Consider the following 23,138-nt stretch of genomic DNA (forward strand, 5'->3'; position numbering starts at 1 on the left):
GGACTTGCCAGTAGAAGAAGTAGCAGGAGTCAAGCAGATAATCTCTGAATAGTTTCCTCCACCCTTGTGGACTGTTTCTGTTTTGCTTTCTGTTGCTAGCCTTAAGAACAAATCTACTGTGTTTTTGCCAGATGTGTGTAAAAAGAAACATTTGTGGAGCCCTGAATATTAACCAGTTCTAAGAAGAGGAGCTTCAACATCTCTTCTTCCAGTTGAGACTCTGTAAGCTAAGTTCCATGTAGCAGGAAGGTGGTGGTGCTCACAGAAGCAGACACTGGAAAAGAACGATAATAACATTGTATGCTATCCTATATACACCACACTTCCCTTCAGCTGCTTGCCAGCCACCACACAGGGTACATCAGCATTACTGTTCTCATTTCACAGGAAGGACAGTAACAGTGAAGAATGTGGAGGAGGAGAACTCAACCACAGACTCAGGGCTGACACCAAAGTCATCATTCAGAAGTGAGTTTGTTGTAGATTCTCCTAGCTCAGACTGCATTTTAAGCTTATTCCCTTTATGAGAGCTGAAGGTTCGCCAGCCCAGCTGAAGTGCATTTACACCAATGCACACAGCATGGGCAATAAGCAGGAGAAGTTGGAAGGTGTTGTAGGGCAAGAAGACTACAATGTCATTGCCATCACGAAAACGTGATGACTCGTATAACTAGAGTGCAGCTATGGTGGTGTATAAACTCTTCAGGCGGGACAGGAAGGGTAGGAGAGGTGGTGGGGTGGCCCCTATGTTAGAAAGTGCTTTGATACCCTTGAGCTTGATTATGGTGATGACAGGATCGAGTGCCTGTGGGTAAAAATCAGAGGAGCCCACAAGAAGGTAGATATTCACAGAATCATAGAATCACCAGGTTGGAAAAGACCCATCGGATCATCAAGTCCAACCATCCCTATCAAAGACTAAACCATGTTCCTCAGCACCTCGTCCACCCATCCCTTAAACACCTCCAGGGAAGGTGACTCAACCATCTCCCTGGGCAGCCTGTTCCAGTGCCCAATGACCCTTTCCTGATGTCAAGTCTGAACCTCCCCTGTCAGAGCTTGAGGCCATTCCCTCTTGCGTGACCAGCAGGACAGGTGGATGAGGTGTTGAGGGACATGGTTTAGTGGCAGATAGGAATGACTGGACTCGATGATCTAGCAGGTCTTTTCCAACCTAGTGATTCTGTGATTCCATGATTCCTACTGTGGCTGAGGATGAAGGGATTTTTATCCATGCTTAGAGATCAGAATCATAGTTTGGGTTGGAAGAGACCTTTAAAGGCCATCTTGTCCAGCTCCCCTGCAATAAGCAAGGACTTCAACTAGATTAGGTTGCTCAGGTCCCCGTTCAACTTGACTTTGGATGTTTCCAGGGATGGGAACACCTCTCTAGGCAACCTGCTCCAGTGTTTCACCACCTTCATCATAAAAAATTTCTCTCTTATATCTAGTGTAAATCTACCCCCTTTTAGTTTAAAACTATTATCTCTTGTCCTGTCACAATCAACCCTGCTAAAAAGTTTGTCCTGATCATTCTTATAAGCTCCCTTTAAGTATCAAAAGGCCTCAATAAAGTCTCCTCAGACCCTTCTCCAGGATGAACAACCCCAACTCTCTCAGCCACTCTCCATAGGAGAGGTGTTCCACCCCTCTGATCACTTTTGTGGCCTTCCTCTGGACCTTCTCCAAGAGTCCTATGTCTTTCCTGTGCTGAGGCTTCCAGAGCTGGATGCAATACTCCAGGTGGGTTCTCACCAGATCAGAGCAGAGGGGCAGATTCACCTCCCTCAACCTGCTGGCCACACAAGGTACAAAATACATACAAAGGTTCAAGGTACAAACCATGGACATATGTGTTAGAAAAGAGCAAGAGAAAGGTAAGTGAATCTGTTCTTTTAAGTGGACTGCAACATCAAAAGAAGTGTTAAATTTCTTCTTCCAATATAGAATATCTCATTAAAATAAATGCAAACTGAACACAATACAATAAAAAACAAATGTTCCATTTTCTACTCCTTCTTGCCACAGCTGTTTGTTTTAAACATATAAAGATTAAGGGAACAGTCTTGAATCTAATTAAATCCCAAAAGAACTAATGATATTTATGCATATTAAATTTTTAAAGGCACTTGTGGCTGTTCAGCCAATCATTCACTAGACTGTCATAACATGCCTTCCAACCCTAATTTAAATTAGAAAGAAGACACCCATGAAAAAAAATATGCAGACAGTAACCTTTTCACTGCACATATGTTTAAGAGATAAACGCCTGTCTAGGTTTAAAAGGCAACAAATCTAATAAATGGCCACATCATCATAATTCAATGGTGGAAAAAAAATCAATGATACAAATTTCAGAACTGCATCTCTCAGGACAGTAAATTAAAACATCAATTCAAACCCACTTTAAAGAGTTTATAACGGGAACATTGATGTCTTAACACAGAAACTCCCAGATCATCGTAGGCAAAGCTGGGGCTTTCCCAGAGTTGTGATGTAAGGAACAGAGTTCAGTGGGGCCATCTTTGGAGCACAGCAGGAAGGTGTACTCTGTCGCTTGCTTTACCCCTTCTCTAACAAGGTTATGCCCTTCTCTAATCCTTTGCCTTCAATAAGACAACAGGTACATTAGAACTTAAGTCTCTGATGAAGAACTCTCAGTGAGAGGAAAAATGTTTTCTTGCTCTTTTTGCAATAAATAAAGAAAGCCTCTGATGTGTCTCTGACTAAGTCTCTGGTCCAAAGCTATAATCGCTGAACCTTTTCCCTTTTTACCAAGATGGCTGTAAATACAGGCTGCAAAATTGCAAGGGCTCCTATTCTTTCACCTTGTGTAATTTCCCTCCTTTGAATACTCAACTTCTTGTTATCCCAGTTCATACATAGTCATCTCTCCCACCTCAGGCAATAGACTCCTGTTGGCATCCCCTAAACACTTGTAAAAGATGTTTCCCATTCCACCTACCATTCAGCCTTGTCTTACAACAGTAACCAGAGATAACTTCGATACCTCAATGAAGCACAGCTTCTTGCTAAACAGAAATCCCCAAATACAGCTCCTTCTCCTCTCACAAGAAATTCTGCTGACTTGAGTAATGATTCAGATCCTAAGTAGAAAAGCACTTCCTTGTCTATGTTTGAGCCTGATTTTATGGTTTATCAGTTGAAATAGAAAAAGATTCAGACATTAAGAACTTCCATGTTACTGTTTATGAAAGTCTTTTCAACCTTACTGCTGATATGACGTAGCCTTTGCCAGGCACTTACCTATCAAATACTCCAGCCAGAACTGGTCTGTCTCTGGATTGTAGGGTCGGTTGAAGTCAATCTGGATTTGGAAAGGCTGTCCCCGACGCACTATCAGCTTGGGGTTATAATACTTGTCAGTGTGATGCTGCTGCTTGTTAGCCTCATGGGGGTCCTTGAACATATGAATGTCCACAACACGCAGGTAATCTGCAGAGACACATAATTGAACAGAGAGGGAAGGAGTCAGTATGTTGTAATGTCATTACTGATATCAAAATCATTAGAGGCCCTGTCGTCCCCTACCCCAGGTTGCCTCATCAAGGAACACCATGCAATGGAACATGCTGGATCTGCTTGGGCCTTACACATTCAGAGTTGAGCATGGACTTATGGACTGACAATTCTCTGTCCACTTGCCATTTTCACAGATGCTGCAAGGCTTCTAGTGAATGGTGATAGCAATTGCAGAAAGAGCAGGATGCTACTGGTGGAAAGCTACATGTACCCAAGGAGAGCTGGGCTCCAACTTTCCTTTGGCATCAGCTTTCTGCAAGTATGGGCCTTGCTGTCACAAGTTTAGCAGTACAGTCAGTGGGTATTTGACAGCTGTGGCTTCATGACTGCCTTCTTGCAGCCCTCCATTTGTAAAATGCAAATTCACTGGGGCTTTGTGATGATTAAATACATTAATGTTTGCAAAGCTCTAGTACTATTGAGTGCTGAAGAGCCTGAGAGGCAGTTAATGATCTTGCATTCAGATAAGAACTTTGATTGTCTGTATTAAATAAGATTTTGGAGTATTGTATGTGTCTAGACTCAGCTTCTCAGTACACCCCCACTGCTATTACTGTCTTCTTAGGAAAACTAAATATAACATTACAGTATGTAATTACAGTATAGAGTTATAGGCAAACAGCAGTAGCATCTATAACACGCAAGGGCAAAGCTTCACTGCCTTCAAATTCAGGCTACCTAGAATAGCCTACCACTGCTAGAAGTCAATGCTCAGCCAATGCCCAGCGTGGACTGGCATCGGGATAGCCAAAGGCACTTGTGATCACCACAAGCCACGTGACTTAATAGGAATATTCACAATGGGAATTTCTCATAGAAAGAGTAATCACATGAAAATTAACTGGATATCATTCTTTCCCTTACATGCTTGGGCATCATGAACCCTCTGGCAGGAGGACCATTGCTGCTCACTACCAGGATTGAGACAGAAGAGTCAAGCTTGATTTGCAGCTCCCAGATTGTCTTTCCAGGTGCGGACAGTTAGGAACTAGATAATTTCTGCATTTTATACTGATGATGATAGAACCAAACACATGCCTGGCAAAAAGAGGTGCGCTTTTACAGCAGCTGATGGAGCTGTGTGTACTTATGATGGTAGCTAATTTGGCCTGCTACCGAGTACACTGTGAGTAGGAAAGATGTGCTCCGCGAATGAGTCGGATATTCAAGTCGCTGAGGGCTAAACACTGTCCATTTCACAGAAGCTCAGACAACAGCTTTTCACACTGTTTTTACTTGAAGGCAGGGAGGCACTGCATAGCAGCCAGCTCTGGACAAGAGGCAGAACATCTCCTTCTCAGATGCGTAGCCTCCAGGCTACAGCAGTGTGTGCATTAGCCCTGCCCTTCTGCTGGGGTGTGTTCAAGACATCAGCAGAGCCCTGCAGGCACCAACTCCTCTGGACACCAGCACGGTGCTTCTCCTGCCCCAGCTAAGCCACTTAGCCTGGGCTCTGGGCAACAGCCAATGCAAAGCAGGTCCTGCTTCTGCATTGTCACCAGCAGCTGCCTAGCCCTGCCTGGTGGGAAACAGAGGAAAGGAAACTGCCTCAGGACACATCAAGAGGAGGATCCTGTCATGGAAAAGCCCCGGAGAACCAAACCCCAAACCATCTGCCTCCTGTTAGCCCTAATCTGCAGAAAGGCTGGAATACCCTGTTCAAACAGGAGGCAGGCTTAAAGCTCCATGGCAATGTTACTGTTATTCTCCTCTCGACTTGCCAGGCTTCTGGAGTAGCTTCTGTAGATCTCCACTGTTTTTAGCAGTGGATTAAGTTACAGAGATGGCTTTTGTGAGAAACATTAGATGTATTTTGCTCAGAAATCATTCTCATTGCCCCTCTGTGAAGTGGGGCACGTCTTTCTTTCCTGCCAAACTTACCAATGCTCACTCACGGCAGTGCTGGTTAAGCTCACAGTTAAATTACGTGAGGCAGGAATTTCCTGGACCAGGGTAAATGCAGGGGCAGGGGAAAGTGTCTCCTGCTATCTCTCCCAGCCCCTCCCAGGCTGAAAGCAGTACATGTATAAGCTACATAACTTGGGGTTCTGAGAGGGATGAAGCCATCAGTAAGTTTGGCTTAGCTTCTCCTTCCTTCCAAGGAGGCATAAAAACAGAGTTGAGACTTTGCTGTATTTTGATCTCATGTTCTGAAATAAAAGGCAGCTGTCACCCCGCCCTTCGTTTGTGTGCCAGCCCCTTCAAGGAACTGCAAAGGTAAGCCACCCTGGCGTGTCAGTTCAGTATTTGCTTCATTTTATCTCAGGACTTAACACGGCTCCTGTCAAATTCAGCCAAACACTTCTGCAGAAAACACATTTCACTTTCATTCTCAGTGTTAAAATGTACCTTGAGCTTGCCAGGTGAAGATAACCTGTGAGTGAGCCTATGTTAATTACAGCAATGGTTATTATGGAAAACAAAACATGAGCAGGGTAATAGGATGTGCTAACTCCATCACCAGGTTGCGATGAAAAGGAAAGGTCCAGGCACTTGCACATGTCACTGCTCATCTCTTTGCAAGGGACAGGTTGCCATCAAGAGCTCCTTTGAAGTTAGGTCCATTTAACAGTTTGCCCATAGCCTGGTCTGCTATTTAGTGCAAGCAGGTTTGCTTCTTGGGAGGCAGCAGTCTGATGCTTTCTTAAAGCTGTTGCAATGTTAAGCTTGCATGGAAATAAATGAGCACAAGCTTGAGCTGTTTTCAAATAACAAGAATAGCCTTCAAACATCAGGCTTTTGTGGAGGATCAGAAAGAAACAGAACTGAATAGCATGAGTTTCCAAATAAGGTGCCCATCACTCTGCCGACAGGGGAAGCACGATTCCCTGGCAAGTCACAGAACTTTGCAAAGTAGGCTGCGTGGGGAGTTTGCAGACTGAGGGGCAGCAAGGCTGTGTCCTCCCACTGAGCGACTGTAACCCACTCCTAACACATTGTGGTGAGCTGGGCTGGCTGGGAAGAGCCAGAGGGAGGACACTGCACTGGCAAATTCTCAGAGACACAGACTTCTTGCTGAAGAAGCACTTGGGGGCTGCGCACTCTCCTCACTGAGCATCTCCTCCTGCAGCAGGCAGCCCTCTGGCTGGTCTGGGGAAGCATCATCCCCGGCAGCCCCCACCACTCATTCCGGCTGTGATTCAGCTGAGTAGAAGTGGGTGTCAGCAGAGAGCTAGTCAAGCACAGGGTTTTACCTCATCCTCGAGTAGTAGCTAAAATAGGTCAAATGAATCACACCCTAAAAATGCGTGTTTCTCTCTGTTGGCTGTCAAGAGAAATGAGGGTGAGTAGCTGAGCTATAGACACCTACACTGCACGGATCAAGGGCAGGATTCAGTTAAATTTAGGCATCTAAATGATGTGAGCCTGGTATGTAACCTCTTATTACAGGCAGTCGGTGGCTGGTTGCTGCAGCCAGTGGAGCAGAAAGAAGGGTACAGATCACCCTGGAAGTGACACCCACTGCCTCTCTGGACAGCCTGTGCTCTTGCATCCACTTACTGGCTCCCTCTGTGTTGACTATGATCTGACAAAGGTGAGGACACTGATGTTCAGATGTTTATAACAGGTGTTCAATCCTACCCCAAAGGCTAGAAAACACCTCAGTTGTAACAACAGGGATAAAAGCATTTGCATGTTTTTTTCACTGTGTTATGGCAAAGGAATGTGGCAACTACTGCAAAAAAATTTGGACAATCCAGAAGTGCAGAGGTGTGCAGGAGAAGGGGAAGAAGGTGTCACAAGCAATCCTTTGCAAGGATGTGCTCAGGGCGCTAGAGCCCTGCTGTACTCTGCTGTTCCTGCTCTGTCTGCAGACACTCACTTTATCCCCCAAGCACAACACTATGAATGCCTCAGGCAGGCTCGGCTCCCAAATGTACATCCCCGTCTGAGTTACACTGGGCTATAAACCTTCAGCGTGGTCTGATAGGTGACTGAAGCAGCCCACCTGAAAACACTGTGTCCAGGGACCACACTTATGTCAGCTGGTGTCACAGGCTTACATCACAACTAATGTGCACTGAAACAGGAATGCTGCTGCAGTCCTTTCCTTTCAGGTCACGCCTGCATGTTGTTGCTGCAAATATTGCAGTGCTGAACAGTACAGCAGAGATGAACTGCGCAGCAGAGCTGATCCAGCTGGACAAAAAAAGTTTTGTTGTTATGCATAAATTTATTTTTCAGCCCACAGCCAGGTTTATCCTATGGCCACACAAACTCTTGCTTTGGACAAGGGCTGTTTTTCTCTCCAGCAGCATCACTTAAGCATATGTTGAGTTCCTGCCTCAAGTCACTTGACCTGACACTCCTGTTCCTACTGCATTTCTGAAAAGCAAGAGGCTCCCACTCACTAGCACCACACTTCTTTCGGAATTTGATGCGAAGCACATCAAAAAGCAATAGGAATCTTTCTCCTGGTAGTGGTGGGCTTTAGCTACAGGCTGCATTCCTTCTAAGATATCCCACGCCCTTACATATCTCCGGTTTCTGTGAACATGCTGGTTCTAAGATGATATCTAGTTAGGACCTGTACTGCATTACATTTGAAAATTTAAACACACATACTTGCCCAAGAGCTACAGGGCTTCTCAAAAATGTTCAAGCAATTTTTCAACAGTCTTAACATGCCAGGTTTGCTCAGGCATTTTTAAAATAAATGTTTTTTAAAGGAATGTGTGTGTATTAAAATGGGGATGGGGGGAAGGGGGCACAACCACACACATGTGACTAAGGCAGATGATTAGGATTACAGAAATAATGCTTTGCAATAAAAATTTCAACTTGTCACTTAAAATATCCTTCCCTGTTTCCCAATGTGTAAAATGTAGTAATTGGTGCTTGCTCACATTTATTAAGCACTCTTTCAACCTTGAATGAAAAGTACCATATGAGCATTATTGCCTCTGGCTACCTAGTTGCCACATTTAACAAGCTCTGCTGTTCATTTCCTATAGGCAAAAAAAATATCATTTAGTTGGTGACACATTCAGGAGCCAATCCTGACTTATTTTAAGCCAAATCTTACCTATTTTTTTCAAGTTGACTCCAAAGATTTGGCACTGAGAATATGGTTTGACTTGCCCATCCCTTATATGATATTGTTTTGTCTTCCCACCCAAACGACTGATATAGTTTTCACAGGAGAATAACTAAAAATATGAAGATTCCTTTTAATTTTGTGGTCATTTTTATGAGCAAGCTGAACACCTAACAAAAGTTTTCAATGCCAGCCAGCATTTTGCAGTAGTTTCACAGTCACTTTAAAGCCATACAAACCAGCAGGGCCATAAAGAGGGGAGGGTCCTCCTGCCCCCTTTGCCCCAGTGCTGCCAAAGCCATGTCTGCAGCCAGCATTTTCTAAAGTGACTCTGAGATTGTAATCAAACTGGGAAAATGCATTCTTGCCTTTTTTCTAACCATTTCCACAGTTCAAGCTGAAAACTGGTCACTTGGCTTCTCCACTCTTCACTTTCCCTACTCATAGCCTGCAGTAACATTTCCATTCACATGGGTGTTTTTAGTAGGTTTTTGCATGAGTAGCCCTAAAAAACTATCTGGGATCAAAGTGTGTGAGGAGTTCTAGAAGTATGTAGGATACAAATTACAATACTAAGCAAGAAGTGGTTTGGTTTTAATTCACAGATCTCGGCAGATGTAAGTATGGAAGATGTAAAAATCAACTGACGGCTTAACTGTACACTGTACCTTTTGGATTAAATGCTCTAGGTATCAGTCCAAAAGCCTCCATCTCAGGGACTTCATTTTCTTCCTCATTGGAGTTGTTTGATGGGAGTGCTCTTCTCCCGTTAAGAAGAGGTTTCTTCTCTTCATTGGTGCTCGTTGTTTCAGACATCCTGTATTAAAAAATTTGCCATACCATGAAAGAAGTGGAAGGCAAAAGCAAACACGAGTCAGTATGGCACATGTAGGATGGGAGAAACCAAAACCAGTGTGGGGTGCCAGCGAGCTACATATTTTTAAACTCACATAAATAAAAACTGAGAGGCAGAAAGCATCAGTCTAATGATGGAGTAGAGCTCTCTAAGGATTGAAAGGCATTTTGTGTTTGTCAAAACACATGAATAAGAGAAGAAGGGGAGGCGGGAGAAGGAAGCCTAACACAGAAGCATTTGCCTAGGAGAAGCAGGGCATTAAAAGTATTACAGAGTTTCAGGTAAAAGGACAGGAAAAATCATTCAGCCCTCCACTATCCAAAACAACATTATTGAATCCAAAACAGCAAATTATATTTCCACAAAATACACCACATACTACCTCCTCCTGATAAAAATTACATTCTAAATTATACTGCAATCATCCCAAATACTGCAGCTTATAACAGTCTGTGGATGAATACTGAATAACTGTATTTTTCTCCTGACGCACACAAACACCTAGTGTCTACAGGGCTAACTCCTGTGCCCAGAAAATCCACTTTTGAGAACGAGAGAGAAAAAGAGAGAAGAGGAGATTGGGAAGAAAAGAAAAAAAAAAGAGGGGGGAGGGGAGAAGAAAAAAGCGCTTATCCACTTATTTCTCTCCCACTAGCTACCTTAAGGGAAATCTCAGATGTAGGCTGATCAGAGACTTTTCTTTGAGGTAATCAAAATCACTTTCACATCTATTTCAGTGTAAGCATGTAGCAGTGAAAAAGCCATGTCATGCTTCTAAGAAAATATTCATGGTTGAGAACATAACTTCTTTCCAAAGCTCCTGAAAACAGCAATTAAAAATGTAGCAATTATTTAGAAGCAGTAAGCTCTTAAAGGAAGTTTTTTTAGTTAGCAAGGGTACCTTCTTTTCAGATAGTCTTTTTTTTCCTCTCCGTTGCAGAATTTCTGAAGTGCAACAGAAGCCTGGAAAGAGTTGGGGGCTTTTAAGTAACCTCTGTATATCCTCCTCCTTCCTGTTGCAATAGGACAGTGCTGAAAGGGTTGCCAAGCCCTCCCCACACCACCTCTGATGATCTGCCACCACTGCTGGCACATCTTTGCTTACTCCCTTCCTCTCCCTGCCTGTCTTACCCCAACTCTGCTCACCAGGAGCATTCCAGAGTGCTTGGGCTAAGGAAAAATCTTGGGTACAGAAGTTTCAGTTCTCAGTGAGGTGGAGTAGAGCTATTCATGGCACAAGGGCATATGAAGTGGGAGACTGGAGGAGATTTCCTGAGGGACACAGTCCAAGAAGCCATGCTCACAATGTTGCAAGTCCCAGGGTGCCTGCAATGCAACTTTATGTGTTGGTTTTCAGAATACTCCCAAGGGGACACAACGATGCTTGTCCTTCTTGGTGCCTCGTGGTAGCCTCGTGGTAGTCCTTTCAGTGGACTGTGGGGCACGTAGTTGTGGAGAGATCATTGGTAGCGCAGTGGAAGGGACCTTTTTTCTTGAGACTCTGTGAAGTTCAGGAGAATTAGGGCATTTTACACCGAACAGTTATGTTTGGGGCAAATGACTTTCAGCTTTTGCCCATGATAAAATGTGCATCGTGTAACAGCCAGGGTCTAGGGCACTAACTGGTAGAAACATTTTAGTTGCATGCCAACTTTGTTCAGTTCCACCAAGCCTGAAGATAACTGGGGCCTGTGTGACACATCCTCTGTCAAACATAACTCCACAGACCAGAGGAGTTACACAGAGAAAAAGCAGCATCCAAGTCCACCATCCTGACAGCTGCTGCTGTTTGACAGCAGAGGTACAAGTTACCTACCTACACGCATGGGCAGTGGAGAACCCCTCTTACACACATGGGACAAGCCATGATCACTTAATTGCCTTGGCTGCAGGGTAGACAAAGGAGCGAGAAGACACAGTGAAGATGACTCCATACTCTTTCAGCCAGCTATGGCTTTCAGTATCAGTGAAGCCTCAAACCTCTTCTGGCTAAACACTACTGAAATAAAGCCAGGAGGCAGAAGAGGGTGAATCAGGTCACATTCCTGTAATTTGAACCAGCAGGTAAATAATCTGAAAGAAGGGATGCCCATCCTAGTTCCCTGGACATTTCCCAACAGAGACCACAGTGAGGTAGCTCCCCACCACACAGGATACCTGTACAGCATAGGGCAGAGATGTCAGATAGGGACCTGGGAGCAGAATGGCTGCACCAGCACAGCATTGTAGCCAGGCTAAGGAGCCTGCGAGGGCAGATTGCCAAGGCACGGCACAAGGCTGCAGTGGTTTTGGAGGCAGCCTCACTACCTGCATGCAAGTATTGCTCTGTACTGTCTCACAGCCAAAAAGCCCACACTTTCCCCTGCTTTCCCCAGGAGGCTGTTAGGCACGTAGCACAGAAAGCCACCTACATAGCTGGGGAACTCCCCTTCCCCTGCCCGACTCCCCTGGGACTGCAGGCACCCCATGGGGAGAGAACTGGTCTCATCACTGGCATCCTGAGTTGCGATTTCTATTGACTCACTTGTACACAGATGGGCTCTGTGCCCTGTGGTAACCATCTGGAGGGCAACCAGCACCCCTGGCACCCAGGAACACAATGAGCTTTCTGGGGGAGGAGGCTGATTGCTGATTTTCCCTTTTTTTTTTTTTTTTTTTGTTCTTCCTTCCACCCTGATTTCTACATGGCATGGTGTGCTTTGTGCCTCTCTCTCCACTGCCAGCCAGCACTTCAGTTCCCAAAATTGCAGCTGCTGTGATGATGTTACAAAAACTGATATAAATATTGCCTCAGTGCCATGCCTGCTGGAGGCCTGCAACACAAATAAGAAACGCTGTCTCCTGAGGAAGTCATGTGCTTCCCCAAGTGGCTGCGGTGCTGTCAGAGCTGGGAGGAAAACTTTCCATCAGAGCACGGCAGGGAGTGAGTGGTTGCAGCCGAATAGATCTCACTCCAGCCATTGCTCTCAAACAACCAGCAGTTGCAGATGTCTGCCCTGCGCCCGTGTGCGTCTCTTCAGGGCTTTCGGCAGAAGCAGACAATCATGTGGGAAGAAGGGAGACCAAAAGCTTTGGTGGCAGAGGCAGAAACAGGGCTTACCATCTCGGGAAAGCAATGTTCTGCAAACTGTAATTTATTTATTTTGTGGGGAGTGATGTAAATTTGTGCTTATGACAGCTCCAGATGGCAGGTATTTTCTCATTACCTTGACTTCTTAGCATTTGGTCTCCCTTGCCTATTAGACTAAGCTGGCCTTAATTTAACTTCCATGGTTTGAAACTACTGACGTCAGGGCTGATGCAGGAGGGGGTACAGAGAACACAAAGCCCTGTTTTTTCTGTAGGGCCTTATATTTAATGGATGATGCACCGGGATGACCGATGAAAAAGCACACGCTTTTCCTGAAGTTGCTTCTGCACTGCACCCTGTGGGGATCCATGGGCCCATACCCATTTCTCAGAGGCACCCTTCAGATGCTCCTGACCTTTGCCAAAGACTTTTGCAGTCATGGACACTGTTCCCACTCATTGCAATGGGCTTTGGATGATGGACAGCCTTTCCATCCGATCCCCAGTGAAAAGCTCTTAAATGTCTGGAAAGCTTGCAGTGTAAAGGGTTATGCAAAACGCAGTTTGCTGTTGTTGCCAGAGCCTGTAACGCTCTGTTCCAAGTCCTCCCATGCCAGACAAGAATTTGTGGGGAAAAAAACCCTGCAAAATACAAGAGTCAGTAAAGCTTTACAGCCAGAGGGGACAGTGTGCCAAGATCTGTCACAAGCAAACTGATCAACCAGGTGCTCACATAAATGGGTTGCTGTGCTGCGTGCCAGCAGCTGGATGGAAGGGATATTTTGCCTACCACTACTGCAGCTATACTATGCACTCCTCAGCAGCAGCTGAGCATTATGATGATCTGCAATAGGGTGACTTCTTTTCTTCCTCTTTGAAATGCAGGTCTTTTCCTCTTTTAAAACGATGCTCCTCAGAGCATCACAGGGGAACTTCTTACACCCCTTCTTATACAATTAAGTCTGTCCTCCCCCTCCTTATGCATGAGTACTTGTCTCCCAGAAACCAGTGTGGCTTTTCCTGTTATGCCCTGCTTTACCAAGGCTGCAGGCAGAGTAGAGTGGATTCAAGCAGAAAATATGAATTAAAAAGACATTTTTAAACAGAAGAAAATTTCAGAAATGTTCATTTGGTGGTTTTGTTTGCATATTTTGCTTTGGATTTTTTTTTTTAAATGAAAGCAGCTAATATATCTCTCTGTGTGTAACAGCTCTGGCTACCACACACAGAGGAATATATTTTGAGTTAATGATGAAAATTTAGAAGGCCCAGCTCTGAAACATGGCGTGTGTACACATGTCTATATGTGTGAAAGAGGGGCAGAGGCAGAGAGAGACAAAATGGTAGCTCTTCAGATGGTGGAACATTTGGAGAAAGGGATATAGGGCCAGTTTTCAAAAGATATTGTTGCAAATGTTTCTGTTGCAAGAAGAAAAAAGCCACATACATATATTCATACACACATCCTGGCAGGAAAATGTAGCTTAGGAAATTTAACTCTCTGAAAAATTGTTGTTCCAAATTGCAAGTCTAAATTCAAACTATAGATCCATAGAAGCATCTACATCTGAGCTGGCCATCTTAGACTCCCTTTATCCTCCGCACAGATCTAGTCTAGGCAGTGATTCATCTCCTCCTACAGCAGACATGTAAATAGGTCAGATGAATCATGGCCTAAAAGTGCCTGTTCCCTGTATTGACTGCAAAGGGAGCTTGGGGTGATGCGTCCTACCATATGTGTCTACGCCACCAATGTCTACAGTAAGATGAGATGAATCCTAGCCTACATGTGGAAAAATAAAAGGAATTTATTTTGGTTTTGAGACCTGGCTCTGAAGTGATAAATTCTCCTTTTCTTTTATGGAAGATATTGCTGAAAATCATGATTAATGATACACAATATACAGTTCAATACACTTTTTTCTCTTAGAATGTGTGCCTGTCAATTTTGTAAAATATATTTCTTACAATAAGTGTCAGATTACAGTAAAGTACGTACCAGCCCATGAGTTCAGTCTTTGGAAAACACATGCATCTCTTTGTACTTGTCTATGAAGGCATTTTGGTTCCTCAGATAGAAATGCAAGAGTACATGTAGTAACTGAAAAAAACAAAGAAAAAAAATCATATTATTTGTTATGAACATACTATCCAAGTTTCCACTCCTATTTGTACTGACATCTGAATCCGAAGTGTTCTGTTGGTTTGGTACTAGGGGCTGTCCTAGTTTCTTACAGAAAGAGTAAGAGAGAGGTCAAGCTAGGGCAAAGGGGTCTTTCATGAGAGACAATATTCACAGGCTATATCTAAGTTTACTGATTTATGTTTTACTGGAGCTGAAGCCTTAAAGGCTCTCATAAATGGGATTGGGCAACACTTCTGCTATGGCCAGCTGACCCAGAAACTGATAGAGACACGAAGGCTGTGGATCTTAAACTTTTATATCAACCCCAAAAGAAAATGACAAGACATCAAGTCAAAGCCATAGCTACTCATAGACACAAGCAGGAAAAGCCATTTTAGATAAAGAATTAGTCTGAATAAATTTCATCACGTGTGATATGTTTGGGCCAAAGAAAGAGACTTCTCTAAAACAACCACTTCAGTATCACTTTGCAACCCTGCATGCCCAAAGAACAGCTCTTGGCCTAGAGATCAACACTACTTGGTTCATCAGGCCGTGAGACTGAGAAAAGGAATGATAACTTGAGGAGCAGGGGAAACATTATTTTTATGATCTCCTTTCAGAAGCTGTTGACAGACACCTACTCCCTTTTAACAGCCATTGTATCTAGAGACAGGAAGAGCAAACCATATATTCTGTCTGATAAGACTTTGTCAACCATTCTTGCTATATAGTCACAAAGCTGCTTGATTTTTTTCTAATGTATCGGTCTCCTTATAGGGTATGCCAATTCCACCACATCAAAACATTTTGCAAGAAAATGACAACTGAATATGGTAAAACAGTTAGTAAGAAGTTACTAAAAGCTTTGATTCAATCATCTTAACTTTCAAGTTTGCAGCAAGGCTGCAGTCCCCACATGCAGCATGCTGGGATGTCAGTGGGAGGACATGCTTGGGGAGTTGAGGGAAAGAAACCTTAAATATTTGGCAAAGACCCAGACTGAGTTTAAGTATCTGCAGCTCAATCCTACACCTAGACTGGCTGCTGCAGAGCTGCAGCCTGCAGCTCCAGAGGGGCTCACCTGTCACATGCAGCAGCAGATTTAAATGAAGGCCATCCGTTTGTGCAGTGCCCAAACTACCATGGCTCCTGGACAGTGCAGAGTCATGTTGGATACATCCAGGTCAGAATCGATAAACCAAGCAAAACCCAAACTGCTTACAAGCACAAGACTTCGTCCCTGAAGTACTCGTGTCAAAGATCTGTTACAAGACACTTGAGAAGTCCCTACATAAAGCCAGCTGGGCTGAGCAGAGTTTAACAGGTCCAGTTCTACACCATGCATGGATGAATATCCTTGTTTTACTGTTTGGTTAAACAACAGTGTTCATGGAGCATTGCACCTCAGTCAAGAAGCTAGATCAGATCAGAGCTCTTCCAGCAACCAGGGAGTGAGTAAAACACAACCCAGGCAATCCCAGCATGCTTAGTTGACAACTGGTTCTAATTAATTTAGTAACATATGTGGACATGCAATGTTTCAATCTTAATGTCACAAAGCATTTCAACATTACTGACACACAATGTTTCAAGTACGCTCAATTACAAGATTTCTGGAATTAAAGATTTCCTAAATTTCGTTTCAGGGCAAAGCTTCCTGTTCCAGCTCGGAACAAAAATACATCTTAAAATGCCTGAATGTCTTGTGGAACAGCTTTTCCTCTTAATACAAACACAGATGTAGTGTGTAGGCCCATACACAACAAAACACTTAAGCACATCTTAACTTCAGTCGTGTAAGTAATTCCATCCTTAGGCATATGCCTTAATCCTGTAATGGACTCAGCTCAACCAAATCAAGGCTGTATAATATCTGTTTGTACAGAAACACTTAAGCTGCCTGTTGATGTCACATTTCTACAACATGATGTTGCAGTATAACAAGTCTCTAGTGCAACTCTTTCTTGACTTGTTTCAAAGATGGTTGTTGATCCATCTTTTAGTCCCAAAACTGACCTTATCTTTTTGCAAATGATCTGAGTAATTGCTTATTTAAGGAAGTGTGCAATGGTTTGACAAGAAGGTTGAAATGTGGATCGTAAAACATACAACTGGCTGGTCTGTTAATGGCAGATGTTCTGCATGGAGAAAGGAAATTGAAAGGATGAGTCATTATCCAGATGAAGTTCAAAAGCAATTTAAAAGTAATTTCATAATCACAGATGTGTGCCAAATATACCCGTCCAGCACAAGCTGTAGGCTTTGATTTTTGTGAAGTCTGCAAGTTCTTCCCTTTGCTATTCCCACTGTAGCCTTTTGCAGGAGGTTTGAAAAAGGAGGATGTAAGAAGGAATTAATGACTTCTAAATGCTCCACATACCTGTCTCTTTCTATAGTGCTCTGCTGTGTCCACAAAATTAGTGTCAATTTGCACAGTGGAATACAAATACTTCTGCCTTTGCACTTGTAGTGAGCTCATGGTTGTAGTAAACACAAAAGTCAGATCAGCTGAGAGGCACTGCATCAGGAGGACTACTCCAGTACACATGCACAGCAAGGTCCCTGACTGCTCAGCTAACGTCAAAACCCTACGTTATGAAGAACAGACGTGCACGGTACTTCTCTCACATGTCCAGAAGCTGTGTAAATCCTGTCAAAGCTATACAAAGTGCAAGGTAATAACCACAGTCAACAGGTGCCTTCTTTATTTGAGGCTTATCCACTATCTCCTGCAGTTCCATCTCTGGTTGTGTGACCCTAAAAGATCAATATCTGCAAAGCTTTAGGCTGTGAGCCTGCAAGAAGGCATACCAGGACAAACCTCTGCAGGAAGATATCTTCTCCTTGACTCCTTGATCTCTTTCTAGCCTATCTCTCTGCTGTAATCTTCACAAACTTGTGCAGCTGTCATAGGAATGGTACGATCTTTCCCTCTTTTCCTTTCAAGACATTTTCATCCACAACCTTACACTGCTTTTGATTTCCTTTCAGAACATCTATGGTTGGTTGCTGGGGGAGCATTTACTGTTTCACTAGCAGATTGGAAACTCATCCAGAAAACAGCAGTGCAAACATATGGGAATTGACCTATCTTTAATATTAATTGATCATTTTCTCAGAAAGGCCTCTGGAATTCTTAATTTTCAGATTTGTAAAAATGTACAGTTTGTTCAACTCATACAAAAAAAAAGGGGATATCTGGCTGTGGCTCAGCTATCTTGATCCAAGTGCCTTTTTTGCCTGGGATTCCTCCTGAAATCCTGTAGTTCCTCTGAACTTGGATAATTCCTTGGACATGTGCATGAAAATGAGGTACAAGCAACATGTTAGGAAAGTATAATAAAAGTGGTGATAATGTTAGATTGAAGAAGTAACTGACAAGTAAGAGCATAAGCATGCTTCAAAGGCATCCATCAGAATATATAGGTAGAAATGGGTTCATTCAAGTCCTGAAATTGTCCATGTCATCTTGCGGTCTGATTTCCTACCTCTTGCTTTCAAGACAGACAGATAATCAATGAACAGAAACAATGTCATAACAACATAATAAGCAGTTACTGGTTAAGGATAATGAGAAGAAAGTAATCTGAATAAATGGCTTTTGAACAACCAATAAACTGAATTTGTTTGCATTATAGCACAATAAATTTTAATCAAAATGTGCATTCATAAAAAGGAAAGCTGATTTGTGAATCTCTGAAGGAAAAGCTTGGGCAGGTAGGCAAATTGTAATGACCTGCTTGTTTAACTTCTCGCATTGGTAGGGCCATTGGTTCACTAATACATTTATACCTGCTGACAGCTGGTGTTCAAATGCTGAATCTATAGCTCTCTGACAATACTGCTGCCAATATTTTCTACTGTATTCAGTGTAAATATAGGATGTCCAACACAAACAAAACCCAAGACTGTGCCGGTAATTCTTTTTATTTATCAAATTAAGAAAATTAACTATGATCACTTTCACAATAGTACCCTTCTGAGTTAACACACAGCTGTATATGATGCTGCCACTGCTCAAAGCAATTCCACAGATCATTTTCTGAAGGGCTGTTGAGGATCTCCATCATCTTTACTTTCACATCTGCTGCTGACAAAAAAATGGGTTCCTTTGAGCACCGACTTGATCTTTGGGAAGAGGGAGCCAGATCTGGCAAATAGGGTAGGTGCTCAAATATGGTGATGTTGTTATTAGCTAAAAACTGCTTCACAGACAAAGCATTGTGGGCTGGCACACAGCAACATTTTCAAACTGATGGCAAGAAAACATCTATATTTGAAGACACGTGCACCTGTACTGAGTGATCGAGTTAACTTTGTCTCACTGTGACAGATTAGAACATGTTCTATATCCATCCCTTTGTCTCGTCCCTCCCATTCTTGGTTCCCAAGCTATAGGATTAGTCTTTGGGTTTTTTTGTTTGTCAGACCACATAGTTTTTTGTGCCTGTAACTTGAAATACCAATAGCATCTCTTTAATAATTATGGCTCAGAATAATATAAATTATTTCTGAGAATGAAATCCAGCAAACACTTGGAATGTCTAAAGAGACTATTGTTGCAAGACTTATCTTATTAATACTACTTTGATGTTAACTTTAACCTTAGAAAAAACAGCCTTTCGTGAAGGCCACTGATATATGCATCCGGGGCTTCAGGAATAACAAAATTATGATCTAAACTCACTGTTGCCGTGATATCTCTTAGAATGAACTCCCATCAGAACTATTCATCTTCTTCACGGCTCTGAAGGCTGAAAATATTACACGTTTTCAAGACTTTAACCATTCCAAAAAAAGAAGTGCTACCTCACTGTAATAATTTTGTCTTAATTATGTACAATACTTAGCACTAGTTTTACACCAGATGAGTCATAGTAGAAACTTGTACTTAGATGTTTGTCTAAATCCCACAGCACTTAGAACTCCCTGCAGTGAATGCTTACCACCTTGTGCTCAGCTCTTCTCTCAGACCATGTCTGCTGGATCCTGTGGGGGAGGCTGGTTTGAAGGGTGCTGCAACAGGATGAGCAGACACTGTAGTTGGAAATAAGGGCTCAGAGTGAGTAAGAACACACCAGAAACATCTCTTGAAAGCTGGCCAGGTGTTTGTGCTTCTCCAGTCATGCCCATTCCAATTAATTTGGATCCTAGAAATCATAGAGCTGGGTTTCATTTTTTTTTTTAAAGGCAGCTAATCTGAGTAGAAAGGAGGTCATTTTTCCTCATCTTGTGCTGTTTGTTGTAGCAATTAAGACAATGCCAAAACAGCAACTGAAATACTTGTAGGCATTTACGTAGTCACTGTTTACTTGCCTTACTCCTTCTAATCTTGAACTGATAAAAATAATCCATAGAAGCACATGCCTATGATTTTATGGAGAATTTGGTTCTCCAATGAGATAGCATAGCCTGCTGGCCACCTCTTCATTTGTACAGGTTTCTTCTCCTTCCTATGTTTCAGAGCTTATTGAACTCAATTAAATCCTTGATAAGCACTTCCACTACATCCCTTCAAGTGCTCATTTCTCAGGGAAAACTGGTCAATCTTGAATCTGTTGTTACCTTGACAATTCAGCTCTCTTCATCTGAAACATGAATAACACCACTTTCAAGCATTCATAAATGGCATTGGAAACTTCAAAGGAAATTACAATATTAGATGGATTTTTTTAAAAGTGTTATTAAAGTTCAAGAGCAGGTGGACTTGCAGCAGAGTATAATGCAGTCTTCATTCACAGTCAGCAGGAGAGGTAAGCCCCAGCCTCAGGTTCTTTGAATCTCTGTCTGGAAGACCACATAGAAAATTTAAACTTAGACATTGTGAAAAACTGTTCCCACCTGCCTCCTCTCCTTTCCCCAACAGATATGCCAAGTGCATAAGTACCTGGTTATCAAAGATCACTGGGAGGCAGTTGCTTAAGCCTCTGAATATGAGAATGACAAATATTTGATTCATTAAACATCCTCATAATGAATGTCCTACGATGGTACCTTCCAAGAGACTCTTGATTAATTGAAAGAAGTAAAATACTTCAATTTGAAATAACAGCTGGTTATGATACTTACCAGTATCAGCTGATAGTCTAGAGACATGCACTTCATCAGGAAACTTTTACTCCTACACATTATTTAAATAGGAGCTGGTTTTTGCAAGCTTAGTACCTCTAAAATGAATTTTATTACTTTTGGCTAGTAAGGTATTTCTAGTTAACAGACAGTGTTTTTTTCAAAGTACAATACCTTTCTTATCAAAAGTTTTACCCAGAAGAAACCATAAGAGAGGTGTGCATGCCACACTATTGTGTGGTGCAAAGAGTACGCATCCAAGTGAAAGGACAAAAAATCATTCTGCTCATAAAATCATTTAATTTCCATTTTAGCCAGGAACACACTAAATAATACATCATTCCTCAGTAACTCAAAAGGTCACCTTTTGGTCTATGAGCAGCTGCAGCAGCTGTGTTCCCCTGAGACCCTGCTGTGAGCACAGAACAAAGCATGAGAGCTGACGACAAGCTCAGGGGATGGACGTATGGGACAGGTTTCTGGAGGCCTCCCATCAGCTCCAGCTGAGAACCTGCCAAATTTCCTTTCTTCCATTTTTTACTTCAACCCCAAATAGCCTCATTTTTCCTCATCTCCTTCCTAATTTAATCAGTCATATGCAAAATATGACAAAATAAACAGCCAACTAAGATTTTGACACCATGAAGGGAAAAGTATCCATGGAGATTAGGGACCTCCTAGTCATCATTGATTTCCTGTCATATTTGACAAGAGGTACAACAAAGGGGAATAAAATAGCCCCCCAGGAAGCCACTCTGTGAGGCCAAATTCAACTTAGAGGCTACTGAGCCTTTCATTCCCAAAATATAATGCAAATGAGCTGATCCTTTGACAAAAATATGTATTAATTAGAAGCATCTGTCTCACAGCTGGTCTAGATGTATCCCTGATATCTGAGACTCACCCAGCAGATCTGGATGAAAGAAATTGGTAGCTTCTTAGATATTGTCTCATTATCAGGAACATAGATATGAGTCTTGCAGCTAGGAATCCATTCAGCCATCTAGACCAGGGTGTTGGTTATAGTATACAGACCTTATTTGGAGGGACAGAGTTTAAAGGAGAAAGAAAATCAGCGTGGATTATCATCCAGTTCAGAATCTATCCTTGTAACAGGTAGGTTGGGGTGGTACAGAGGAGACTTCCTGACCAGACCTAGCTTTGACAGGATAGTGAGTAAAATAACATGCTGTTCTTGTAGGATTTCCTCACACCAGAAGGACGGGGTGTCATCCAGAGGCATCTGGACAGCTGGAGAAGTGGGCCTGTGACCCTAACCCTAATGAGGGTTGAACCTCATGAGGTTCAATAAGGCCAAGTGCAAGGTCCTACACCTTGTTCGGGGTAATCCTCAATTTCAATACAGGATGGGGGGGTGATGTGATTGAGAGCTGTCCTGCAGAGAAGGACTTGGGGGTGCTGGTTGATGAGAAGCCCAACATGAGCTGGCAACGTGCACTCACAGCCCAGAAGGCCAACCATACCCTGGGCTTCATCAAAGGAAGCATAACCAGCAGGTCGAAGGAGGTGATTCTCTCCCTCCATTCCACTCTCTTGTGAGACCTCATCTTAAGTATTTTGTCCAGTTCTGGAATCCTCAACATAAGAAGGATATGGAACTGTTGGAATGGGTCCAGAGGAGGGCTACAAAGATGATCAGAGGGCTGGAGCACCTCCCATATGAGGACAGGCTGAGAGAGTTGGGCTTGTTCAGCCTGGAGAAGAGAATGCTCCGAGAAGACCTTATAGCAGTGTTCCAGGACCTGAAGGGGCTACAAGAAAGCTGGTGAGGAACTTTTTACAAAGACTTGTAGTGATAGGATGAGGGGGAATGGCTACAAAATGGAGAGAGGTTAGATTAGACATTAGGAAGAAATTCTTCATGATGAGGGTGGTGAAATACTGGAACAGGTTGCCCAGAGAAGTTGTGGATGCCCCCTCCCTGGAAGTGTTCAAGGCCAGGCTGGATGGGTCCTTGGGCAGCCTGATCTAGTGGGAGGTGTCCCTGCCCATGGCAGGGGGGTTGGAACAGGATAATATTTAAGGTTCCTTCCAACCCAAAACATTCCATGATTCCTCAGTGATGTTTTCCACAGACTTAATCCTGTTCCATTTCCTGAACAGCTAAATCAAAATTACCTACAAGGAGAATAACTTTTGTTTCAAATTAAATCGAACAAGCAAGAAAAGAAATAACAACTACACAAGAGAAAAACAAGCATGTAACTCACTGTAAGGGCTATCTTGCATTGATGCATTGAAATCCCTCCAAGACCACAGTCTGGGGAACGCTTTATTTTTAGAGGTCCAGCATACAACAAGAGAATCATAGTAGACATTCATCTAACCATATGCACCAGGCATATCTTTCCTTATCCAGAAAAACAAGTGAACTTTAAAAAGAGACAGGGAAAAAAGCACTTAAGTGCAAGCAC

At 43.0% G+C, this 23,138-nt stretch overlaps 1 protein-coding gene across 2 annotated transcripts in view; it reads right to left on the reverse strand.

The window, feature by feature from the left end:
• F13A1 (coagulation factor XIII A chain) overlaps nt 1–21,447 on the reverse strand; it is a 76,406-nt gene extending 54,959 nt beyond the window's left edge. The window contains exons 1-3 of one of the 2 annotated variants that reach the window (XM_069853587.1): nt 19,581–21,447; nt 9,250–9,398; nt 3,268–3,456 (exon numbers count right to left, since the gene is read on the reverse strand). In XM_069853587.1, coding sequence (XP_069709688.1) covers nt 3,268–3,456; nt 9,250–9,398; nt 19,581–19,810 — 568 coding nt within the window. In that variant the 5' untranslated portion in view covers nt 19,811–21,447. Of the gene's footprint in view, nt 1–3,267; nt 3,457–9,249; nt 9,399–10,338; nt 10,540–19,580 lie in introns of those variants that run through there. The other variant, XM_069853588.1, reaches the window with a different exon arrangement.
• Between the last annotated feature and the right edge of the window lie 1,691 nt (nt 21,448–23,138).

Source organism: Phaenicophaeus curvirostris, chromosome 3 (genome assembly GCF_032191515.1).
Source record: "Phaenicophaeus curvirostris isolate KB17595 chromosome 3, BPBGC_Pcur_1.0, whole genome shotgun sequence".
NCBI lineage: Eukaryota > Metazoa > Chordata > Aves > Cuculiformes > Cuculidae > Phaenicophaeus > Phaenicophaeus curvirostris.